At 44.8% G+C, this 26,584-nt stretch overlaps 1 protein-coding gene across 1 annotated transcript in view; it reads right to left on the reverse strand.

Moving 5' to 3' along the window:
- The window catches only part of TRPC4 (transient receptor potential cation channel subfamily C member 4), a 252,005-nt gene that overhangs the window by 158,530 nt on the left and 66,891 nt on the right, over nt 1-26,584 (reverse strand). Inside the window, exon 2 of the mRNA XM_074982502.1 lies at nt 3,667-4,071. Coding sequence (XP_074838603.1) covers nt 3,667-4,044 — 378 coding nt within the window. The 5' untranslated portion in view covers nt 4,045-4,071. The remainder of the gene's footprint in view (nt 1-3,666; nt 4,072-26,584) is intronic.

Here is a 26,584-nt window from a genome sequence, read left to right on the forward strand (position 1 = left end):
CAGCTAGAGAAATCAATCCAGGTTACCTTTGCTTAAAATCCAGGCTACTCACAGCCCCAGGTTGGGATTTCCTTCTCACTAAGGCAAGTCCAGTCATCAGCCATAGCACTTCTGCCAGCCCCTTGGCCAGGCAGAAGCAAAACAAACTCATAGACTTCTCAACTGCTATACCAGCCCAGACCAACAACCCCCAAACTAAGGTGAGCAGTTATTAAACCTGTTTCACCCAATACCACACAGATTTTTCTGGACCCCAAAGTGTCTAGCCCCAGATCTCAGTCAATATATACTTGGATCTTACCCAAATCACCACACTTTCCAATCCTTTAGATCTAATATCTAAAGATTTAGCAAGAAAAAAGAAAGAAGAGAGTTAGAAAGAAGAATTGTTAAAGCAATACTTTACAGACATCAATTTCAGTTTTTGATGAAGGCCCGTGGTGTTATTTGCTGATTCTTGAAAGTCTCTGAAAGTTCATTTTAGGTTACATAGATTCAGTTATTGGAGCATTGTAGGCCCAGCCCGCTGGGGTCCGCATGCTGGGACATGGATCCTGGAACACCAAAAGATCCAATATGGACCTTGCAAAGTCCACACCATTGTTCTGTTCTCATGTTCAGGGCCAAAGCCCTTTCTTCCTCCGATAATCCCTTGAGGGTCTGCCCCCACTTGACTCAGGTAGGATACTGTGGGATATTGTGGCAAACTACCATTGGATGAATTCCAGGAGACAGACTCAAATTCTGAAATGGATCTGCTTCTTTGTCTCAGTCCAGATCACCTGCCCATTGGGCTGCATTCCATTGACAAGACCCAAGCGTCTGAAATGTGGATTCAGTGTCTGAGCCTTTGTTTATAGTCCATTCACCCTGGCTGAGGTTGAGTTCACACCTTCTATTGTGAAGCTTAACACAGGAACATTTTCTAACGCAGCTGCATAGCTAAAATCTATAACTTTACCTGCCAACATGATATAGATGTGTGAGTAGCATACATAGATTCAGGGCATCAACAGCTTTCATTAGACACCTCCTACGCCCCTCCCTCTGCCCCAACACAATATTTGGGGCCAATGGCCACACTGGGCATTAAAATGGCTTCCAGACCCAATATAAAAATCTAGTCATGTGACACAGGGCTCTGCCAAGCCTGCTCTTAAAAGCCTCTAAGGATGGAGATTCAACACTATCCTAGGTAACCCATTCCAGTACTTCACCACCCTCCTAATGAAATAGTTTTCTTAATATCAGACCTAAACCTCCCTCCTTGCAATCAGAGCCCATTGCTTCTTGTTCTGTCAACAGCCACCACTGAGAACAGACTATCTCCAAACTCTTTGGAAACCCCTCCAGGTACAAGAAGGCTGTGATGAAATCCCCCCTTATTTTTCTCTTCTGTAGACAAAATAATCCTAGTTCCCTCAACATCTGCACATAAGTTATGTGCCCCGGCCCCCTCACCATTTTCATTACCCTCAGCTGGACTCTCTCTAGTTTGTCCACATCTTTTCTGTAGCAAGGGAGGGGAGGGACTGAACACTATAGATATGGTATCCAGTAGCCCAGGTTGGCAGGCTTTGTCTCTCTGCATGGATGACTCTTCCAGTGTTACTTCCCAAGGAGCCCTGGATTGAGACCTGGTGGAAAGGAAGAGACTGCAGCCCCCCATTCAATGCCCTGTTTAAAAGAAAAATCCCAGATTTAAGTAGAAGTTCCAAACACTTGCGGCTTAGAATCAGTCATCTCTACCACCTCTGAAAGAAACACTAGTGTCTGAAGGTCAAGTGTGCTCAATGCTAGGCAACTTGGCCCACTGAGCACCTGGGATATGTTCCAATTTCACAGATGAGGAATTAAGGCCTTTAAAGTATAAGTGACTTGATGGTTAGTGGGTGTTGAACTGAAGCTTACTGATATCTTGTCCCATAACTTAATCACAAGACCATTGTCTCCTCAGACCCTTTGTGCGATGCAAAGGGGTGAGAAATAATGGAAACAGGGAAGCATAACATCAGTCTTATTTCCATCCATTTATACTGTGATAAAGCTGCTGTTCTATAAATCTATTATGCTTGTACTGGGACGCATACAAAACAGATATACACAGTTAGGTAATGACCCACCATATTGCATTCTTTCACAAAAAATAATATTGAATTCCTATTAGTCTATTGGCAAAAAATTACACTTTCAGCTTATCATCTGCAATTATTTCCATAGCACGTACCAGATACTGTAATTATAGGATATTGTATGCATTGCCTAAGAAAGGGTTCCAATCATTTCAATGCACAATGCTTTTAAAAGAGTTAATATAATACCCATAATATATGGAAATTGAAAGAGACAAGAATAGAATAGAAGCTTACATATGTTTATATCGTCATTTTCATCCCAGAGGATCCCTAAGAATCTGACAAATTAGGATTTACAATTTACCCTACCACGATAGGGCCTCATAATCAGTCTGGTGTGGAGGATATTGGCTGCCTAATGGAGGATGGCTCAGTGCAGTCACACGGAGGTATAGAGGGACATACCTTAAAGTCTCCTCCAGTTTATTCTAAAAGAAATATTTTCCATGTAAAGATGACACTTTTAAGAGGTGATGAAACAGGTTGTGCCTTAACCCCCAAAAGAGCAGGTTGGGAGCCTATTGCTACACACACAGGTAAGGCTGAAGTTCTGACCCTGCAGACCAGCGGTCATGCTGCCCATGGTTCATACTCACTGAAGTGGTAGATGGTCTCCACATCAAGGGTGAAATCCTGACTCCACAAAAGTCAATGGGAGTTTTGCCATTTATGACTTTAATGGGACCAAGATTTCACCTCTAGGCTGTGTCTACACTAGCATTCCTCTTTCAAAAGAGGCATGCAAATGAGGTGAATAAAATGTAAATGAGATGCAGATTTACATATATGGACCTTATTAGCATATTTTTCTTTCAAAAGAGCTTCTTTTGAAACAAGAAAAGCCATGTAGACATGGCTCTTTCCAAAGTAAAACCCATCTTCTAAAGAACCCTTCTTCTTAAAAAAAATAGAAAGAAGGGCTCTTTTGAAGATGGGGGTTACTTTTGAAAGATCTGTGTCTACGCTGCTTTTCTTCTTTTGGAAGAACAATATGCATATGAAGTGCCAGATATGTAAATCTGCAACTCATTTGTATTTTTTATTTCCCTTATTTGCATGGCTCTTTTGAAAGAGGAATGTTAGTGTAGACATAGCCCAGTGTTCTCTGCCCCTAATACTGCAATACTTCATGAAGCAAGATTTTACCAAAATATATCCAGGAATCATTTCATCGATGAAATGGCAGACATTTTTGAAATGGAATTAATGCTCAAAGGATGTTCCCAGGTCCAAACTGCATGTTTTTGCCAAAGCCTTGCACCTATCACTGAAAAGCACTTGCTTTTATTTCCCCATGTATTAAAATGAATTATATTATCTTCTTGAGCAGACTACTCAAAGCTAAGAACAGAGACACTCAAATCAATATAAAAATGATGCAGTCATATTCAGAACAGTACATGCTGACTTTGAAAACGTGTTTTGATTTTTTTTTGTTTGTTTTTTGGTTTTGGCTCCTATTGACCACCCCTGCCATGCACCTATGGGAACTTGCTTGCCAACCCAGAGCAAGAGTGAATTTTGCACATACCTGTTTCTCCCCACTAGGCTTTTTGTGATTCAATAAAAGTTCCACAGCTCCAACGACCTCCTTCCGTATGGCATGCAGGAGCGCATCTCCGACATACACATTAAAGCTTAAAAGCAGCTCAATGAGCTCCAGGTTCTCATTTTCAATTGCAATAAGGAGAGCTGTTCTTCCAAGAGGATCAATGCAATTAATATTGATCTTGAAATAAATTTCTGCTTCCTCCAGAGCTTTCTTCACACTGGCATAATCTCCTTTCTCCACAGCATTCAAGTAGGCTTTTTCAGCAGGGGAGAGTTCAGACTCTGCTCGTACTATCCGAAGAGGGATGCGATCTCTGTAAGGGGCATTGACACTTCTTTTGTAATAGAATTGGGCCATATTTTATGCCATTCTAATGCTTTGTCTCTGCAATTTAAAAAAAGAAAGTGTGCATCAGCTATGCATTCCTCAAATACAGGTCATCTTAGTACTATTATTTAAATAGGTGTTACTTAGGTGTTACTGTATGTGTTATTATTTATATAGGTGTTATTTAGAGGTGCTGCACAGAGTAAGAAGCGTGTCTGCCCAGAAAAAAATCGTGGTACATAGACAACATAAACAAAGGGCAGACTGGGAAACAGAGAAACAAAGAGATGAAGTGCCTTGGAAAAGATCACAGTGATCAAGCCAAGCGTTCAGGTCTTCCCACACTAAATCTGGTGCCATATCTATTAGATTTTGCTCCTTCCTGCTATATTTTATCAAGCCTAAGATGGACCTAGCTTGCTCAGTTCAGATCCAGATGTCTGTGGTATTGGCATCTGCTTCAGTCTTAGCACTATTAAATTAACATATTCTAGCAAGCAGTTTTGCCAGCCGTCAGCTCCTGAGCCTGACTTGAAAACTGGAGTTAGGAATTAAAGTGGTAAAGTAACATTCATGCATTGCCCATGATATGTTTAATTATAAAAATAAAAGAAGAAGAAGAAGGAAAAATAATAGTTTTGGTTTAATCCTTGGCACATTCTAAACTGAAGCAAATGACCAATCATTGCCATCACAAAGCAATTCAAATATCTTGAACATCACAAAACACGTATTGCCTCTGTTGTTGAATTTTTTGCCCATGTGAAACCATTGCAATAGCTGATTCCTTCCTTCAGGCAACAATAAGCCAGTTACCTCTGTTGTACAAAAGAATGTAGTTAAATGTTAGGATCTAAAATGTCAGGTGACATGATAAATAAAATACCCTGATGCAGTTCACATAGAGAATCAGCACTGCCAAGTGGCTAAAAAGACTGGGTAGCAGGAGATGTGGGTTCTCTTTGTGTCTGCCACTGACTGTCTGGCTATGTCTACACTGGCCCCTCCCTTTCAAAATTGGTATGCAAACGTGGCAGAGTGAAAATGCAAATGAGACCCTAATTTGCATATTCAGCACCTAATTTACAGAATGGTGGCCACTCACCGTTCCACAACAGATGTGTTCGAAATGTAAAACAGCCATGTAGACAGCGTTTCTTCAAAAGGAAGCCACGCTTTCGAAAGCACCCTTCTTCCTATTTTTTTTTTCAGGAAGAAGCATGCTTTCAAAAGCAGGGCTTCCTTTTGAAGGAACCTCGTCTACACAGCTGTTTTCAATTTTGAAAGCAGCTCTTCCAAAATGGTAAGTGGCTGCCATTATGCAAATGAAGCATGGAATTTGCATTCTCGATCCGCCACGTTTGCATGCCCCTTTCAAAAGGCAGGGGCCTGTGTAGACGTAGCTTCTGTGTGAATTTGTGTACAACTCACCCTCTGAGTGGCAGTGCACCCCAGTCTTATCCATCCCCTTCAGGAGTAGCACTGACGGGCTCTCAGAGAGCCTTATCCAGTCTTGTTCAGGCAGAAGGAGGAATTAATTCTTAGGCCACTGAGAATGGGGAGTCATAAAAAGCAAGAGGATAATAGAGAATCTTGAGCATTTGAGCTAGACTTGGAGAAAATACTGTGAAAGGGGAAAACCCCCAGAAACATATCTTGTGTATCAAACCCTAGATAACCAACGACAAGTAATTTAATACAAAGCTATGTTAGTGGCATGAGGATGGTCAGAAATCAAGCTACCTATGTCCTTGTTCTGTCTGTGCATCTTCTTTTCTAAATGTTTGCCATTTAGAGACATAATAATTGTTAGTCTGAACCAGAGAGACATATAATTCAGCATTTTTCCTCTGGCCAGGACCTGATGTCCCAGAGGGAGACTTTGGCTACGTCTACACGTGAAGCCAACATCGAAATAGCTTATTTCGATGAATAACGTCTACACGTCCTCCAGGGCTGGCAACGTCGACGTTCAACTTCGACGTTGCGCGGCACCACATCGAAATAGGCGCTGCGAGGGTACGTCTACATGCCAAAGTAGCACACATCAAAATAAGGGTGCCAGGCACAGCTGCAGACAGGGTCACAGGGCGGACTTAACAGCAAGCCGCTCCCTTAAAGGGCCCCTCCCAGACACAGTTGCACTAAACAACACAAGATCCACAGAGCCGACAACTGGTTGCAGACCCTGTGCCTGCAGCATGGATCCCCAGCTGCCGCAGCAGCAGCCAGAAGCCCTGGGCTAAGGGCTGCTGCCCACGGTGACCATAGAGCCCCGCAGGGGCTGGAGAGAGAGCATCTCTCAACCCCTCAGCTGATGGTCGCCATGGAGGACCCAGCAATTTCGACATTGCGGGACGCGGATCGTCTACACGGTCCCTACTTCGATGTTGAACGTCGAAGTAGGGCGCTATTCCGATCCCCTCATGAGGTTAGCGACTTCGACGTCTCGCTGCCTAACGTCGAAGTTAACTTCGAAATAGCGCCCGACGCGTGTAGCCGCGACGGGCGCTATTTCGAAGTTAGTGCCGCTACTTCGAAGTAGCGTGCACGTGTAGACACAGCTATAAGAATTAACAGTCAGCAGATGTGGACAATCTGTGCCTGCCGTAGTCTCATCCATAACTCCAAGGGCCATGAAACTTACTTACTGAACGGACCCTGAGGATGCACGTTAACAGTTTATTAGTGCACTTGGAGCCAATTCTCTCTGAAATGGAACAAGAAAGTAGGGGGTAGAGTCACATAACAGATTACCATAAACTAATTGTTCATGTAGATAAGCCCTTAGTAGCTTAAATTCTGAAGTAAAAGATTTTTTAATCTTTTCCACACAATTTGTTATAAATAATTATGACCAGAGGGTGGCACACTTTGTTGCTCATGTAATCAGAGCTCAAAACCAGTAAGTAAGAGCAGAATATTTACCTCCTGCTTTTGTATGTGTGTGTATGTGGCAGAAAAAAGATTTCTCTCCTTACAGCTATTTTGGTAGTGGATTCAGGGTAGCAGCAACCAGGACTGGAGACAGGAGATGGAGACAATACAAGGGTTACAGGCAACCCCCATCCTCTGCACTCAGAACTGCTTTGTCTTTTGTCCTCCACTAATTAGTGAAACTGCCCACCATCCCCTTCCTGCCTGACTCAGAAGTTCACACCTTTCCTGTACCAGAACCATCCTTTACCTTCACCCTTCAGGCCCTAGCTGGAAATCATTCCTCTCCCCGCCACCCCCAGGACGGCTGAGGTGATAAACAGAGGGTGCCAGGGAGCAGGGACTGTTCATTACAAACCTTAGGTTTCTCACTTCATCCCTGTTTTCCCCTCCCCATCTGCACTCCCCTCAGGTCCCTGCTTTCTACCTCCACCTGCTTTCTCCAGGTTCCTGTTACCCACCCCTACACTGCTCCCCCATCTGCACAAGCCCTCCCCGCTCCCCCTCAAGATCTCTGCTTTCTCAGCCCCTCCCCAGCTTCCTACACTTCCTACCACTACCCTCCTGGGCTCCTGCTTTCTTTCCTTCCCCTCCCCAACTCCCATTTGCCTCCCCACCATTTCTCCCATCAATACCATTTCCCATTTGCCCCTTCCCTCTGGTTCCCTGCTCCTTACCTTGCTCCATTATCTCTGTCCCTCTTCCTCCCTGGATTCCTTCTTTCCCTACTGCAACTGTCCCATGCTTCTAGTCTCTGCTACTTTCCCCTTCCCCACACAGTCATACCCCGGTTTCCCTCCCCAAGTCCTAACTTATTCTCTTGCCACTGTGCTCTCCCCACTCTCTAGGGCCTTGCCATTCTCCTCTAATAAACTCTCCTTCTAAGGCTCCCTGACTTCTCTTAAACTACAGCCCACAGACAACCCTCCTCCATAATAAAATAAGCTGCTAGATCAGTACATGTAGGCAGCTGCAGGAGGAGGCAGGGAGGTGGGTGGAGAGGAGAGATTCTTCTGCCTGCAGCACCCAGCAATCTGTGTCTTGACGTCCATCCTCAGAATCAAAGTTTTCTGGTGCTCTGATTTTCACTAAAACAAACAGGGTTCTGCCCACCCATGACTAGAGTATTCCCTGGCATTCTGGGATGGAGTGGGTGTGGTATCCTAAAGCTATTGTGCTACATACGAATGGACACATACCCCAAGTTGAGTGCCAATCACTCTGCATGTTCCTGATGCCCTAATGAACATCCCAGCCTTTATAAATCTCATTAACCTCTTGGCTTTGATGACATCTCGGCAGTCAGTTCCACATTTTAATTACTGGTTGTATGAAAAAGAATTTCCTTTTATCAGGGTTGAGAAATCTGTAAATTTCATTGACCATCCCCTTGCCCTTGTGCTACTTGAACTATTTGCCTTTAAAAAGAAGCTATGATTTGTCTTCTCTTTTGCAGGGGAGTTAGTTTAAATCTCTCTTACATGTGGTAAAATGTAAATGGGTTACATTCATTCCTCATGAAACGCCATTGATTTGGAATGAAGTCAGGGATGAACTGGCCTCATGAGTTCAGAGAAGATGGATAAGTTTATGAAAATAATATTAGCAGAATGGTTTATAGGAAGAAAAGCTCTGACATTATAGTGAATGTTTCAATTTATGGTCTTATTATTTCTTCACTCTTAGGTGGGCACTAAGTGACTTCAGACTTTCAGAAATCTCTAGGGAATATGAGATAGCTTTTTCGTTCTTAGACCAGGAATTAGAAGGATGGACCTTTCCTCCCTTGCTGCTGACTTATCATTAAAAAAAATCCTAAACAAAAATTTTCCTTCTTTTGATCTTTGTTGATCATTTAAACTGTGGTGCTTTTTCTCTATTTTGAAGAAATAAAGCGATCTGCCATGTAATATCTTTAAAAATGGAAGAAGGGAAAATCCAGGGAACCATAGCTTGGTCAGCCTGACCAAAGTTCCCAGAAAACAAAAATCACGGAGCAGGTCCTCACGGAATCCTTTTTAAATCATTTGCAGGAGAGGAAGGTGATCAGGAACAGTTAACATGGATTCACTAAGGGCATGTTACGTCTGATGACCTGACCACCTTCTATGATGAAATAATTGAATCTGTTCATCTGGGGAAAGTGGTAGATACGATATATTGACTTTCACAATGCTTTTGGCACAATTTCCCATGGTAAACTTGATAGCAAATTAAAGAAGTGTGTAGTGGATGAATAGATGATGAAGTGGATAGAAAGCTAGACAGATCATTGCCCTTAACAGACACTGAGGGTCCAATGTTTTGTTGGCAGTTATTTACAAGTGGAGTGGCCCAGCAATCAGTCCTGGGTCCAGTTTTGTTCAACATCCTTACTAATGATCTGGATGGTGGTATGGATTGCTCCCTCAGCAAGTTTTGTATGACAGTAAAAAGGGGCAGCGGGGTGGGTAGATAGATATGCTGAAAGGAGTGGAAAGATCCCGAATGACCTATGTATATTGGAGGAATGGGCCAAAATAAAGCTGCTGAGATTCAAAAAGGACAAGAACAGAGTCTGGACTTAGAACGGAAGACTCTACTGCACTGCTACAGGCTGGGGACTGACTGACTAAGTATCAGCCGTGCAGAAAAGGACCCAAGGATTACATTAAATGAGAAGTTGCACATGAGTCAACTGTGCGCCTTTGTTGCCAACAAAGGTAACAGTGTAGTGGGATGCATCAGTAGGAGCATTGTCATCAGATCGAGGAAAGTGATTTTAACCCTTTCTATCTGGCACTGGTGAAGCCACATGTGTTGTAGTGTGTCCAGTTTTGGGCCTTCCAGTATAAAGAGGATGTGTCCAGCGTCCAGCAGAGGGCAATGAAAATGCCTAGAGGGCTGAGACACGTGGCTTATGAGGAGAGGCTGAGGGAAACTGGGCTTAGTTTATAGAAGAGTAGAGTGAAGGGGGAGTTGGAAGCAATGTTCAACTACCTGAAGTGGGTGGGGGGATTCCAAAGAAGACAGATCCAGGCTATTCTGTGTGGCTGCAGATGACAGAACGAGGAGCATTGGTTTCACACTGAAGTGTGGGAGATCTCTGTTGTATATTAGGAAAAACTGTTTCACTAGGGAGATGATGACGCACTGGAACGGGTTGCCTAAGGAAGCTGTTGAAGCTCCTCCTTAGATATTTTTAAGGCAAGACCTGAAAGCCATGAGTGATATGATTTAGTTGGGGTTGGTCCTGCTTTGAGTAGGGGGTTGGACTAGATGACCTCCTGAGGTCTCTTCCAACCCAAATCTTCTGATTCGCTGATGTGAGGATCTCATCTGAACTAAAATGTTTAGAATTTGTAGTTAATTCATAGGGCTTAATTACTGATAGTGTTTTCCTAAGTGGTACATGACTTGTGGTAATGCACAGGATAGTAACAGCTGTACTAAATAATCAAATTGGTGTTTGAGCCTCTCTGCAGATACGTAGATATGGATTTTCAAACACCTTGATATACAGATTCGCAGTGGCCCATGTTGGTATCTTTGTAGTCGGATGGAAATGAGGACATTTGTCCTCATTGCTGAAAGTCTGTGTGCTGGTACAACCCTTAAAAGGAGCAAGCACTGGAGTAGTAAATGAGCAAGAAACCTTAATGTCGAACTGGCTTACTGGATGTCAGTGTTGCCTACCACTGTGTTGCAGTTAGGAAAATCCATCAGCTAGAGTTCAACATGCAATGAGTTCAGGGCTCCCACCCGCCTACCGACAATGAGAAAACCAGTGAAAAACAATGTTACTGTCACAAATTAATAGAACAACATTGATCAGCACTGACTCTCAATCTGTGGGGCTAAATTTATGTGATCTCCTTTGGTTTGTATTTCATCAATAGCTCTCCTGAACACACCAACATTTATTTTTCAAGATTACATGAAGACTTTTCCACCTTAATATGGAAGAAAAAAGGTTTACCTGAAATATTCAGAAAAAAGACCTCAGTAAGAAAAAGAGGCTTTACATATTTTGAAATTATTTAGGGCTCATTACTTTTTAGATCACTGGAAATGCTGTTATTTTGAAAATTCTGCCTTTTGCACATATCTCCAAATACAGAATGATTTGCTAAAAGGCATTTAATCGTAGGTTTCCATATCAAAAAATTGTCTTTAGCGCAGCTGGTCAAATTGTTCAGACCAAATCATTTAACTTACAAATATTTCTTTCTTCTAATATTTGCAAATAGGTATTTTTATGATTGAAAACAGAAATCAATCATGTAAAATTCTGTCATTTTTTTTAATTTGACCAGTTTACAGCTTAATGTACATACATTTACGCAAGCTAAGGTATGTTAAAAGATGAAAATTCCAAAATAGTTTTCTGTCTCATTAATAAAATAAAACATTACAATTACTGTTAAAATGTGAAGTCTATTTAGATACAACTTAATCTGAATCAAAGGAAATGAAAGCTGGAAAATTAGCACAAATGCTAAATTAGTGCTGTGTAGACCTCTCGTTCATACGCTGGACCCAATACAAAATGAGTTGTCTAAGCTTAGCTGTCATTGCTTCATGTTTATGCTGTCTTCACCAATGAAGGTATCTTGGAGTTCATAGAACTCCTATTCAGTCTCATCTCCATGTGCACCTCTAATTCAGCTCCTGCTAGCACATACGAGCTATGTCTACACTAGAGGGTTTTGTCGACAAAACTGGTGTTTTATTGACAAAATTCAGGTATCGTCCAGATTCCCAAGGCATTCTGTCACTAGTAAATCAACAGAATACAGCACTTTTGTCAACAACCATATCCTACTCTTCACGAGGAATAATGCCTCTCTGTCGATGTTCTCGACATTCTGGTCTGGACATTCTGGTGCGCCTTCCATTGACAGAAAAGGAATTCAGGGCACCACACAGGTGCCCCTGGGGACACCCTGTCCACAGCAATCAGCACTCTATGGTGCCTGCCTCCGTCCCTCCTTAAAGCCACAGGGAGCTCAGGAAACCCTGTGGTAGGAAGTTGAGAGTGTGGAAGCAGCAGAGATACCGTCTGTGGTCACCCACTCCCTCGTAGCAACTCCTTCCATCCAAGCTTTATGAGATAGCAGACATACAGTCACCCTGAGACCCCCTGGACCCTTTACCGAGCAGACCGAGGGGTCCCAGGAGCCAACCCAAGGCAACAAGAGGCAGGCCACCTCCTGGATCAGGCTTGAGACGCAGGAGCTCCTGAACCTGTGGGGCAAAGAGGATCTACTCCAAGACCCCAAGGTGAAGCACTGTAATGCTCCCACCTATGCCTGGATGACCACCACCCTGGCAGAATTGGGGCCACCCCTCCCCCAGCATGGAGCAGGTCTGGGCAAAGGTGAAGGAGCTCTGGCAGGGCTACATCTGGGCCCAGGATGCTGGCAGATGCTTCAGGGCAGACCCTGCCACCTGTCCCTATTACAAGGAGCTGCATGACGTCTTGGGGTGGGGAACACATTACTGCCAACCTGCACTATTGACATGGTGCTGAAGACAGCCCACCTCTCCCCTCCAACTGCAGCCAGAGCCCCCAGAGGAGAAGGAGCAGGCCTCCAAGTCCCAAACCCTGCCGGAGCTGGAGGCAGAAATGGCCTCAAAGGCCAGCAGCAACATCCTTGTGATAAGTGGAACCAGACCACTCCAGCCAGGCAACTTCCCAGGCATCTTCAGATCTGGGTGAGGGACCCTCCAGTGGGTACCCCACACATCACACACCCCAGGGCCTGGGAGGCTGGCACAGATGAGGCACGCTGCAAGCGTCACCTGGATGGCTTGGAAGGGACCTCACGCTGCAAGCCTGGCACGTGGAGACTTGTGCAAGATCGTGTGCACTCTCCAGACCCAGCAGACAGCCCCAAGAATGGGCACCAGCCTGCTGCCAGCCTTACAGGAGGCCAGACAAGCCCCAGGCCCTGGGGTTGGACCATGCTGGCACTTGCCCCAGCTGGAAGTGGGGCTGACCACTAGGGCACTGGCCTGACACCCTACATACCAAGGAGTGCAGCACCCACTCCCGTGGGCAGCACTGCAAGCTGCAGGTGGGGGGGTGCAGGGAGGGCCAGGCTGCTCCCAGCTACATACCACCCATGTCACTGGACACTCCCTTTGGCTGCTTGGCCCAGTCCCCGGGGGGTGGGGAAGAGTGGGCGCAGTGGTCTGCGCAGTTCCAGAGGCACCATGGAGTCCTCAGGTGACACAAGGGCCCATTGTGTAGGCCACACATGGCTTTGCTCCTGGGACATTCCCATCCCTTGGCCTGGAGGGTGTTGGTTGCTGCTCACAGTGAGGGGCAGGGCCTCAGAGGCTGTGTTGCATGACAGACTCACCATCCTCCCTCCTTGTCTCCCTTACAGCTGGATGTGCATTGTCTGAGGACTGGGCCAGCCCCACCTCCCTGCCAGGGTAAGCCAACCCCATCCCAACACCAGGGAGGGCCTGCAGCCAGAGAGGCTGTCACCACATCCAGGAGGACTTCCAGAGGGACCCCAATGCCACCCTCTGGAGGATGACCAGTCTTGTGGAGTGGTGCTGATGGGATAACAGGGAGTTGTGGTTGTTGGCCTGGGACCAACTAATGTCCGGCTTTGACGCTGCCACACCGGCATCTGGCAGGACATGATGGCCCAGCCGCCCATGGCTGCTGCCTCTGCCCCCACGCTCCTGATCCTGCTGGCCATCCTGCAGGGTGGTCTGGATCTCCTGCAATGGCTGAGGGTCATGCCTGCCCCGTTGCTCCTCCTGTCCACACAGACCCTGCCACAGTCCCACTGCCTTTGTACATCCCCCTGTTCCTGGCCCCAACCCAGCCCTGACAGGGGCCCCAAACCCATGGCAGGAGGGGATCCTAAGGTCAACACCACTCAGGGTCTTGCTTCCCCTAGGGTCTGTGGCTCCCTAGCACCCCCTCATGGACTGAAGCCCCTCCACCCTTGTCCCAAGCCCTCCCATCCCAGTTCTGAGGCCCCTCAGCCCCATTCCAAGCCCTCCCCACTGTACATAGTTCAATGGTTTTGCACTTCACTTTACTGTAAATAGTTTGTTGTTGCACGATTTCTTTTCCACATATTTTTATTTGGCTCAGTAAACTAGTTCTTTGTGCTCCTCACACTTGTTCCTCTTTATTAGGCAGGGATTGGGGAGAGGTGAGGGGTCGAAGGTAGAGGTCATAGCTGGGACAGGGTAGGGCTGCGGGCCTGAGGCCCCTGCTGGAGGGCCTGCGGGAGGTTTATTGGGAGTTGTGGGAGAAGCTCTCCCTCAGGGCCTCCCAGATATGCATCCCATCCTGATGGATCTGGAGGATGGGAGATGCACCCAGCTGTTTGTGCCCATGCCCAGCATTTGCCCTCAACCCCAGGAGGAAGGTCTCCCCCTCCCCTCTACTGTGTTGTGCAGGGCACCACATGAAGCCGCAACAGGAGGGAGATGTTGTGCTCCCCCACATCCAGGCAGGTGAGCAGGCGCTGAAAGCATGCCTTGAGGTAGCCGACTCCACTCTCCACCTGCATCTGGGCCCAGCTGGTGTGGGCATTAAAAAGCTACTGGCTTGGTTCCAGCTGGCTGGTGTAAGGCTTCATAGGCCACAGCATGCAGGGGTAGGTGGCATCCCCCATGACATGAACTGTCATGTGCACATCCCTGACTGCCAGCTCATGGTGGAGGACAAATGTACCCACCTCCATTCTCCAGCACTGCCCAGAGTTGCGGTACATCCAGGCATCATGTGCCCATCCTGACTACCTTACATAAATATCTGTGGACTTTCCATGGTGGTTGACCAGCACCTTCAACACCATGGAGGTGCATCCCTTTTGGTGTATATACTTGGTCACACTATGGTCCAGGGCCTGGATTGGGATGTAGCTCCCATCGATAGCCCTGATGCAGTTTGGGAATCCCAGGGTGGCAAATCCAGCCATGACTGCATCCATGTCTCCCATACGGATGACCCTCCACCACAGGATGGTGTTGATGGTTGTCACAACCTGTAGAGAGCAGGGGAACAACCACACACATCAGGGACTGAAGGAGGGAGTCCCAGGGTCCTGAGAGGATCTCCTGCCCCTTCCTGCCCCTCCCTCCAGAGCTCTCCAGGAGCCTCCCTGTGAGGCTGCCCTCCCGCCAGCAGCAGAGCTATGTAAGGTGAGACAGCATGGTTGCCTGGGGATGAGGCTGTCCCCCACACCCTACCCAACACTCCCCGACCCCACTTCCTGATGGGCTCCCTTTGGCGGGACCCCTCCCCCAGTGCAGGCACTGCAGCCCAAGAGTGCCTTACTTCTATGAGGAGGGTCCTGATGGTGGATTTCCCCAACCAAACTTTTTTCTAACTGAGCAGGAGCTGTCAGAGGTGGCAAGATTCCAGAGAGCAACATTGACCCACTTCTTCATGGGGATGGTGAGCCACAGCCAAGTGTTCTGTCTCTGGAAGGCAGGGGCGAGCCAGGCACAGAGCTCCAGGAAGGTGTCCTTCCACATGCAGAAGTTCTGGAGCCACTGCTGATCATTTCACTGCCTCTTAACCATCTGGTCCTCCCAGTTGGAACTGGTGTGGTGCCTCCTGATCCACCTGTACACCTGGGGGGGGGGTGGGCACAGGTGTGATGGCCCAGCAGTCACAGTGAGTTCCTAGAAACTGGTGTCAGGTTCACCTGCCCTGAGGAAGAGGAGGAGGGCAGCCGTGAGGAAGAGGAGGATGGCAGTGAGGAGGTGCAGCAGGTACTGAAGCACCTCAACATGGGACCAGCTGTGTCTCCTAGAAAGCATTGGAGCCTTGCTCTAGCCGCTGTGCTCTCCCTCATGGAAGTAGGAATGCCTCAGCATGGGAAGGAAATTGGCATCTCCGGGGTGTCTTTAAGGGTGCATCTCACCAGGCTCCTGGAAGGGATTGCCAGCCAAGAGACCCTGTCTGACAGAGTTTCAGGGGCCATTTTGTTGAGAGAGTGGCCAGGCAGCCTGGCGGCTCTCTGTCAACAGTGGGGGTCAACAGAGCAATCCACTTTGCTGTCTGGCTGCAATCTGTCAATAGAAATGTTGTTGGAAGAGATCTTCTGACAAAAACTTCTGTTGACAGATCTCTCTAATCTAGACATAGCCATGGATTATATGATCTTTAATTAACTCATCACATTGTTGTTGGTTTTTTTTTTCCAGAGACACATGATCTCTGCTTACTATTCTCTGTCCTAAGACTGTTTGTCAATGGACTGACTCTGGGAGACCAGAATTGCTCTGTGATCAGAGATGGTCTAATGATGGATGGAAAATTCACCATGGACCTGAGAACAAACAGTATTAAAGGTCTCTCCATATATAATTGTACCTCCACTGTTCTAGGGAGGGCAGATGGTTGCTGGCTTCCAGAGTGTGCTCCTCTTTCTTTGATAAATTAGAGTCATAATAAGAATTCTTTGATAAAGTGGAGTCATGTTCAGTGAAACTCACAGTAACTCCCTGTTTGTGCATTCTGTGCCTTCTTGGAATATGCCTAGGGAAGATGGCAAATGACAGCATGGCTACGTCTACACGTGTAGCAACATCGAAATAGGCTATTTAGATGAATAACGTCTACACGTCCTCCAGGGCTGGCAACGTCGATGTTCAACTTCGACGTTGCGCGGCACCACATTGAAATAGGCGCTGCGAGGGAACATCTACATGCCAAAGTAGCACACATTGAAATAAGGGTGCCAGGCACAGCTGCAGACAGGGTCACAGGGCGGACTCAACAGCAAGCCGCTCCCTTAAAGGGCCCCTCCCAGACACAGTTGCACTAAACAACACAAAATACACAGAGCTGACAACTGGTTGCAGACCCTGTGCCTGCAGCATGGATCCCCAGCTGCCGCAGCAGCAGCCAGAAGCCCTGGGCTAAGGGCTGCTGCCCATGGTGACCATAGAGCCCCGCAGGGGCTCGAGAGAGAGCGTCTCTCAACCCCTCAGCTGATGGTCGCCATGGCGGACCCCACTATTTCGAAGTTGCGGGACGCGCAACGACTACACGGTCCCTACTTCGATGTTGAACGTCGAAGTAGGGCGCTATTCCTATCCCCTCATGGGGTTAGCGACTTCGACGTCTCGCCGCCTAACGTCGAAGTTAACTTCGAAATAGCGCCCAGCACGTGTAGCCGTGACGGGCGCTATTTCAAAGTTAGTGCCGCTACTTCGAAGTAGCGTGCACGTGTAGACACGGCTCATGTCTCCTTCATGTGCTGTACAATTGGATGCAGGTCGGAGACCTCAGAGGATGGCAGGGTGCCCTGTAAAAGCCACTGGAGTGACTTCTGAGTTCCACATTGATCCACTGTTCTACTAGAAAGGAGGAATTACTTTTACTCCTGCAGTTTTAACTTCTGTTGTTTGGGGTGTACATTTTACCCTCTTGCAGGTTGAGTGGCGGGAAAGTTTTATGTGCTACCACAATGGCTGAAGAAGTCTTTGGATTTTGTTTGCAGGTATGCTTTTAGTTATGTGAGAAAAATGAGGACGTCATAGGTACTGAATGAGGAATACTATGCTCAAGAAACCTGCACATTTATGAGAAGTATAGAACACATTTCTCAGTGATCACATCAACACATTTTAGGGGTATAATTCATGTCAAAAATAATTGCCCGACAACTATAAGGTTGATGAAAAAGTGAGATCTTTTAAGGTCTATATCTGTGATATACCGACTTTAATCTGAAAAGAAGTCCTATTTGATATAAGCCCATTCTTCAGGCCAAGTTCTAGACCAATGTTGCTTATTTCAGCTAAGAAACAAGAGAAAATGAATTTTTGAGGTGCTCTTTTTGAAGCTGCTGGTTTTGGTTCTTGCTCTAAAGATTACAAGAAGCCAGGAAACCCAACTCAGAGCAAAACTCACTGATTCTAAAGAGCGTGCAATGAACTGTGGATGATGGTAACAGATTGTCATGTCTCCCTCTGAGATCAACTGGGTGAATAGGATCACGGCAGTTTAGAAAATCAACTAGAGTACAATAAAGTTCCCACGTTTGCGAACTTCAGGTTCGCAAATTCAATTATTTGAAAGCCCAGGGCTCCAGGGTGGGGAGCAACAGTGGCTGTCACTTCCTCAGGGCCCTGGGCAGGAGCGCTGGCAGCCACCGCTTCCCCGAGGGCCTGGGCAGGGAGCACTGGCACCCGGGACCCAGGGTGGGGAGTTCCAGCAGCCACAGCCTTACTGGGGCTCCAGGCGGGGAGCGCTGGTGGCTGCACCTCCCCACATTCGTGAGGGTTTGCAACACTGAACCCTCATGAATGTTAAGACCCTACTATACCCCAAGCTGGATTCAAGAGACTTTGAACTTGAGGGCCAGAATCCTTATTGCCTCCCTACTCTTGTTGTGCAGGATTCAGGCTTAGTAGATGGAATAGAAGTTGAAGACAGATATAGGACTGGGATTGCACCAAGAGTAATGCTGGAATTGAAATCTGGAGGCAGAATTGGGAACAGAGTGCAAAAACAAGCCAAAATCAGTACCCAGGGCCCAGGTGAGAGGTCAAAGCTGGAAGGTCAATTTGTGGACAAGGCAAATCAGTAGCTGGAGTCTAGATAAAGGCCTAAGGTTAAAGCCATCTGGTCAGAGTCAGGGAGGTCAGGAGTCAATGACCAAATTAGAGCAGGTCAGTGGCCAGATTGGACCAAGGTCAGAGCAGGGAAGGGAACAGGTCTCAGCCAAGACTGAGGCAGAAGCTGCATGGCTGCTGCCTGGTGCCTGAAGTCTGAGTCACTGCAGGCTCTGTGGGAAAAGTACTTGAGTTCAGGTGAGATGTTGCTGCGTGCCTGAGGATTGGCTCACTGAAGCTCTTTTGTAGAGGCACTTATTGAAGCGGTGGGAGAAGAAGGAATGCAAACTTGCCCACATCTAAAATCCAGGCCACTCAGCCAGAATAGAAGAGTCACCGGATTCCCACATCAAAGGACTTGTGAGGACAACAAATCGAAAAAACAGTCAAAAACTCAGAGCCAGAGGGGTGCAGAGCAGAGAAACCCGTAAAATACCCACTGTTCCTCAAAGGCATCCAGGAAGCAAGTGAACAAGGCCAGAGGACCTCGGCCTGGATAACACCAGGAGGAGGTTGGTGAAGAGGTCTAGCAACTGTGGAGCTATAGATAGGGTGTGCAAATATCCAGAGATACACAGAAAAGTGCACCCAGAAGCTGAGGGTGGAGCCGAAAAAGTGGCCACAACCCAGCACACTCAGGAGGCGTTTCTACATAGGCCACTTCCTTCAGAAGTGGTATGTTAATACACAGAGCGAAGATGCTAATGAGGCACGGATGCAAATTCCCCATGCCTCATTAGTATAACGACACGTGATTTGCAGTCTGGAAGACCGTTCTTCTGGACTCCAAAATGCTGTGTAGAAGCGCTGCCATGGGGGCGCTTCTGGAAGGAAGTCCTCCTTCTGGAGGCCCCTTCTTCCCGAAAATTCTACGCAGCATTTTGGAGTCCGGAAGAATGGTCTTACAGACTCCAAATCATGTGACATTATGCTAATGAGGCATGGGGAATTTGCATCAATGCCTCATTAGCATATTTCACTCCGTGTATTAGCATGCCACTTCCGAAGGAAGTGGCTTGTGTAGAAGTGGCCAGGCTGTGTCTACATTACCATCCTTCCTTCGAAGGAAGGTGGTAATTTAGACACAGCCTCAGAGTAATTGTCTGCTGCACTGGGCTCTCCCTCATGCCATAAAATGGACAAGTGTTGGGGAAACTGGTGAACCACCATGAGGTCCATGAAGGAGTCTTTAGAAGAGCAGCTGAGAGAGCAGCCCTGGTTTGGCTGCATTTGCCTCACACTGACATCCCATAAGAGATCAACAAATCAGCAGGCTGGAGAACAGAAACTAAGACATAAATCTTGAACACGCTACAGAGGCTGTATCTTTCCAGATTAGCTCTTCTCAAGTTTAAGACTGGATATCTTTGGATTACATTGGTTTGAATGAATTCTTTGCTTAATCAATATTTTGCTGGCAGACCCGTGATTTTCAGTGTCTGTCTGTGAATTTCATGCAGGCCATCCCAGGAGAGATGGCACACTTCAACCTCCATATCGAGGGTCACTCAAGATGTTCAAAAAAACATATAGACTAAGGAGGCCTCTCTCCAGAGTGAGTAATGCCCAATATGCAACTTTTAGGGGCTTGCGAAAATCATATAATTGGATATTATATACAGGGTTTGTTTTCCCATAAAAATATGTGAAATATGGATCAGTGGACATGAGCTGATCTAACTCACCTGGTATAAATTAGGATCTATCTGAAGTTAACAAAGGTACGTCAGTTTATGGAAGCTCAATAATTGGTTTGTTTCACACAACTCTTCCTCAAAATACGCTCCAAGTGGCAATCACACAGGACCATATCCTGCTTGTCTCACTCACATGAAGAGCCCTGATTAGATCAGGGAGTAGAGTGAGCAAGGTTTAACTCCCAGAGTTATTATTAGTTGATAACTGCCCAGTAGTATATATGAAATTAGTGGCTCTCCTCAGTTCTATACTCCTTGGATATCTGCCCTCATTTAAAAAATGAGCTCTATAAGTAGCTCTACCTGCCAGGCAGCAACTCACGCTGGTGTTCTTAGGAAACAGAAAGAGCCTTAGTCACTTTTTCCTTCTCACTGGTGGATCTCTCTGGATCAGAGCTAAGGAATATTGGTGAAGCAATGTAAAGAAACTTCCTTGCTGCTGCCTGAACTGGACTTGTTCTGTGAACTCACAGTGGACTCCACTCTGCAAAGCTGCCAGTCTGGTACCAGCCTGGCAAGAAGCCAAAAGCAAAGGAGGTTACCCAGAGAGTGCTTTAAGGGAGAGAATGCCACACCCAATTTCGTTGATTTCACTGCCTCTTGGACAGTGTTACCCAGCAGATTACATCAGAGGGGTTCTCTCTAACTTTAGCTTTTATAAAGCAAGGTTTTCAAAGCTCATGACACCAATCCGTTTCTTTATGAAACAATTCCAATGGTAGTACAGACATTGCGTTCCAAGGGTGAAATCCATATAACATAGACTTCTCTCTGAAAGGAGACCTGAGGGAGGTATGAGAAGGGCTGCAAGAGGTATATGTGCAGATGCAAAAGGTGTATGTGCACTCCAAAAGGCATATGTGCAGATTCACCTGTCATGTGAGCTTCAGATAAGGAACTCCAAAGGGATGGTGTGATTTGGTCAAAACGGGTGGGGTTGACACACTGCTGAACTATTACAAGCTCTTCTAGCTAATAAAAACTCTCCAATGTGGTCCATATCAGGCACAAAAATTAAGCCACCCCAAGAATAAGTTTAATCTCTCCATAAGCACCCTGAACTAATAGGTAGTCAGCAGTGACTATGTTTGCGTATATATTCAGCAGCATAAACGCCTGAATGCTGTCTGCTGAATTCAGAATCTTATGTGACTTTTGAGAGGGTCCCTAGAGGACACTGTTCTATTGAAAATCCAGAAATGGAATAAAATTTGAGAACCAAAGCTTAATGAGGGAAAGCTAGGCAACTTGACTGCCTAATATCCTCCCAGATCCTCAGATTCTCTTGTACCTTTTACTAGAAAAAAAATAAAATCATGACAACGTACCACTGAAGTGCAGGTGCTATTAATAGTATTAAAGTAAACCAACAAAGTATTATAACAATCAAACAAAATCAAACTGAGAAGTCAAAAGAACTAGACTCATTATTTAACTGGATTTAAACTATCAAGTTGGTTAAAGACTAAATTAGTGCCCAAAGCAATCCATCTTTATACAATTTTAAGAAGCTGCTAGCTGTTGGTTATAGATCCCAGTTAAGGAATATGACCAAAGTCAATCAAATCTGTAATTTGGATGGTTAGTAGCTTAATATCAAAATCAAATAATTATCTAACATCTATATCAAAGCCTGAAGCCAATTATAATATGTCCTCTTCAGAATTCTACTCTTAAGTGCTAGTTAACTCTTTCTGTATTACAACACAAATTTTAAAAAATACTCTTGATTAGTTGAAGTTTGACAGCTTTTATTTACCAGACGTTAGAGATAACAAATTCAAGTATCTCAAGACTTTTAAACATCTAACACAGAACACACTTGTGACTGGCATTTTTATGAACGATTACTCAGGGTTCTCAAAACCTAGGGAACATATCTTTCTTATGCCCTTCCCATGGGGATTTTTTGCTGACAAACATGTTTATAGGCAGCCACACTTTCACACTCTAAAAATAAAAAGGACAAAAAGGATGGAATGTCTCCCAGTTAATAAAATCAAAAGACAAAAATAAAACAGAAGAGGGAAAACTAAAAAGATACTTAAGATAACATAGTTTTTCCAGTGTCAGGTATTTTAAAAATATTTGGGGATGTATGTACCCCAGAACTGTAAGTCTGTGGCAATATGCAAAATACAATAAATACAGATAGGTCAGGCAAGTTTTGAAGGAGCGGGCATCGTCTAAACCAGGAGTTTTTGGAAAGTTCAATGTAAAACTCTTCTAACATAGCTAAGGCAGATGAGGAAGGGAGCAGAAACAAAACTAGCAACCAAACTCAGTCACACAGCATTCATTCTTCACTAAAATTAAAAATAAATTCAAACTTATTTTCATTCACATCACCTCCAGCTCCTTCTTACAGATAAGGCATTTACAATCAATATTCTATTTTGGAACTGGAGTATAGGTCAAAGAGCTTATCTTCTATATCTCTTCATCTCAACCATGGAATCTTATTTTAAAGCTCACTGAGCCAAAACCTATCTGTAACATGTAACGTGACATTTTAAATTTTATATTCGTTCTGTATTCTCACATAAGCTATCCTATCTGACAAACTCTGCTCTCATATGTTTCGTGTTGTTTAAACATAAAGCTGCCTATTTGCCTCAGGATAGAAATATCTATTAAGTTTATAATGTCTAGATCATGTAGGATATGAAGGCTTCAGGATGGTTAGAGGCTTGATTCACAGTAGATTTACACTCCACAGATGTTAAAGGAGTTACTTCAGGTTTTCTCCAGTGTAAGTGAGTAGAATTTGATTTACGGAGTGTGTTACTTCCTCTTTGAGAGACAATTTAGTGGATGCACACAAGGGGCAGTACCCATTGTTGTGGTACCTCAACAAGGGGCCTGACTAAGTCCTGTTCAACCATCAACAGACCATGGAATTTGCACCACTTTGTGTACACCATCTTATGTTTAGTCTACATTTAACTCATACCCACAGCTTTATTCACAGATTGGGAATGTCACAAACTGAAAATCTACTAACAGTTGAAGGAATTTAAAAAAAATGGATAGAAAATCTCAGCAAAAGAGGCCATAAGTACAAGGACTCCCTATGAGCAGGATTTTGTTCTTTCATGCTCCGTTTCAAAGATCGAGTCATAGATCTTGGGATTATTGTGAACACCTCTGCTAATCTTCCATGTAACAAATATTCTCACCAGGTGATTCTCATATCTAGCCCAATTGTTTGTGGTTATAGAAGAGCATCATTTTTGGGAAATGATGCCATTGTACATAAATGGATTAGACGGGTATTCAGTACTCTGTCCTGTGAGGCCAAATAATTGGTGCACCAAAGTGAGGCAAAAGTGATCCTGTGGTGCATATAACTAATTGTGCAATGACCTTTGTGGCAGTCATCTTTCATTTGGAATCCTGAGTTTTGATCAGCTTTCTCTTAGTATGGACAGAAATAACAGCAGCTCTTCAGCTTAAAATCCATTTCCAACCTTAGACTCCCATGACCTCTTACCACCATTAACACCACACATGCTCTTTGAAAACTGAATAATAATAATAAAAAAAAAACACTTTTTCCTCTATTTGTGCTAAATGTGCCTCCATTGTCTTCCCTAACTGGAACAGGTGGAACATTACTTACAGTAGCAAACACTTGCATAGGTGTGAATGTTTGAGTCATTTAATTTTGTCCTAAATTTTTATCTCTTTATTTTTATTTTGTTTATATTTTTATTCATAATTTTTATTTAGTCTAAGGTCACAAATGTGTTCCTGTGATTTCCGATTGACAGAAGAATTGTGAAGTCACAAATTATACAGGGAGTGGTTTCCAAAGAGAAGGCCTACTCTGGTTTATGCACTGTAAATATGTTTAATCTTTTTTTTTTTAAAAATCTCCCTGTGGCACTCCTGTAATGGAGCAAGTGGCACATAAGTATCAAGCATACAAGACCATTTACATGTTAGGAAGTGCCTGAATTCTGCCAAGCTATTACTACACTGTGGTTGCTATTTTGGCATACATTTGCCAAACACCGGGCTTGAAATAGCACTGCTATTAGGAGCATGGTATTGCATTTCCACTACCCCTCGTCATGAGAGAAGTAGCGGAAACTCTGAAATAACCATTTATTTTGAACTTTGGTGGCAATGAGTTCGAAACAAGTTAGCCTGAAATAACATACACAATTTGCATTGCACAAACTGCAAAGTTGTTTCAAGTTACAGCTAAAGTGTAGCCATAGCCTCAATGTGCATCATTCCAACACCATTACATTCTAGTACAAAACATTAGAGACAAATTAACATGATATATAGATGGTATTCACATTATATTCGCTGGAGATGTCACCGTTCAGATGAGATGTTGAACAAAAAAGGAAGTAACCTTGTGTTTATTCAAAAATCACATAAAACATTTTGCAAGACTAGAGATATTTGTCCTGGCGTCCTGGTCAAATGCAACATATATGGTCCCTGCTTTAAATTATTCTTATGGTAGGTGAAGTTGAATCTTCAGGTTATACAGTACATAAAGACTGTGTCTACACTACAAAACTAACCTCGAAGTTGCTTACTTATAAGTACAACTTACAAGCTGAGAGTCTATACACACCCTACTTCGAAGTTAAACTTCAAAGTAGGGCACTACTCCATTCCCAGGAATGGAGTAAGGACTTCAAAGTTGGGTTCCCTACTTCAAAGTTAACTTCCAAGTAAGGGAAAATGTGCATAGACTCTCTGCTGGCTACTTCGATGTAGTGCCTAACTTCAATGTTAACTTTGAAGTTAGTTCGTAGAGTAAGTGCACCCAAAGTGTTTTGGGTTCTTTTGAATTAAAAGGTGCTAAATAAATATGTTACTATTAATTTTTATAGCCACATATTTGGGGGAAGGACTATTCATCTGTATTTTATACTGACCTGAACACATGCCTGATTATATTCTACCTACCTGAATTCTACTTTCTTTCAATTAGTTATTATTCATTATTTCCTGTTTTAAAATGCTATATAGTGTGTGTGTTATAGTGCTGCTTAATATTTGCTACGTTTCACCCCAGAAATGGCTGAGTTACAGCAGTCACTGGGACAAAATACTAGGGAAATATCAAATTATCTCTAGACAGAATCACAGAATCATAGGGCTGGAAGGGACCTCAGGAGGTCATCTCGTCCAGCCCCCTGCTTCAAAAGCAGGATCAACCCCCATTAAGTCATCCCAGCCAGGACCCTGTCAAGCCGAGACTTAAAAACCTTGAGGGATGGAGAATCCACTACCTCTCTAGGCAATGCATTCAAATGCTTCACCACCCTCCTAGTGAAGTAGTTTTTCCTAATATCTAACCTACACCTCTCCCTCTTCAACTTCAGACCATTAGTCCTTGTTCTGAGACAACTGAGAACAGTTTCTCACTCTCCTCTTTAGAGCTCCCCTTCAGTAAGTTGAAGGCTGCTATTAAATCACCCCTAAGTCTTCTCTTCTTTAAACTAAACAAGCCCAAATCCCTCAGCCTTTGGCCAGAGTCCAGTAACTCCATATTTTTCTAGACAAAGGGTTGCTTACCCTTTTAAGAAAGAATAGTCATCCCACTGGAACTAGACTTGTGAATATAAGCAGAATTTCTGAGACTCAGAAGCAGTTTAAAATCGGGAAATCAATACAGATTTTAGGACTTAAACTTTTGTGAGATACAACTTGTGGGAGCACGAGCACCTGGTGGCTGGGCCTCACTCGCAAGGCAGAATGACCATACACTCCGTCTTGGAACGCTATCATACAACGGCGGGAAGGTCTGAAGTCAGGCCAGGAGAAAGAAATCAGAAAGTTGACAAGTAGTTGGAGAGTCCCCAAAGAGAACATCCTGACAAGCAGATAGTAAGCCCCCAAAGAGAGCAGCTGGGGCTAGTAGCTGGAAGCCCTCCAAAGAGAACATCTTGGTTGTACAACATCAGAGGGTCCCAGGGGAGGTTCAGAAAAAGATCAAGGACAGAGGAAATCTTGTAACATGTTCTGACAGGCCTGGAGGATAGAAAGCCCAAATTAGGTAACAAACGCTTTAATTGGCCAGGTATCGAACCCCCAAGTAAGAAACAGTATAAAAGGTGATTTAGCAGGAATAAGGGTGTGGGCTCCTGGACACAATGTGGAGGCTAGCAACTTCCAGTCCAGACAGCAGACCCCGGCCTGATCACCCGGACGTCACCACCACGAAAGGTCCCAACCAAGCCGTATCTCTGACTTGAAGGGCTGCTGTAACGTAGTTGTTGGTGAGATGTGGGAGCATTGGATGTTATTGGTAAGTCACATGTAATTATATACAGTTATATGTAACCTAGTATTTAGCCTATGCCAAATAAATAACT

The sequence above is a fragment of the Carettochelys insculpta genome, chromosome 1 (genome assembly GCF_033958435.1).
Source record: "Carettochelys insculpta isolate YL-2023 chromosome 1, ASM3395843v1, whole genome shotgun sequence".
Taxonomy (NCBI): Eukaryota; Metazoa; Chordata; order Testudines; family Carettochelyidae; genus Carettochelys; species Carettochelys insculpta.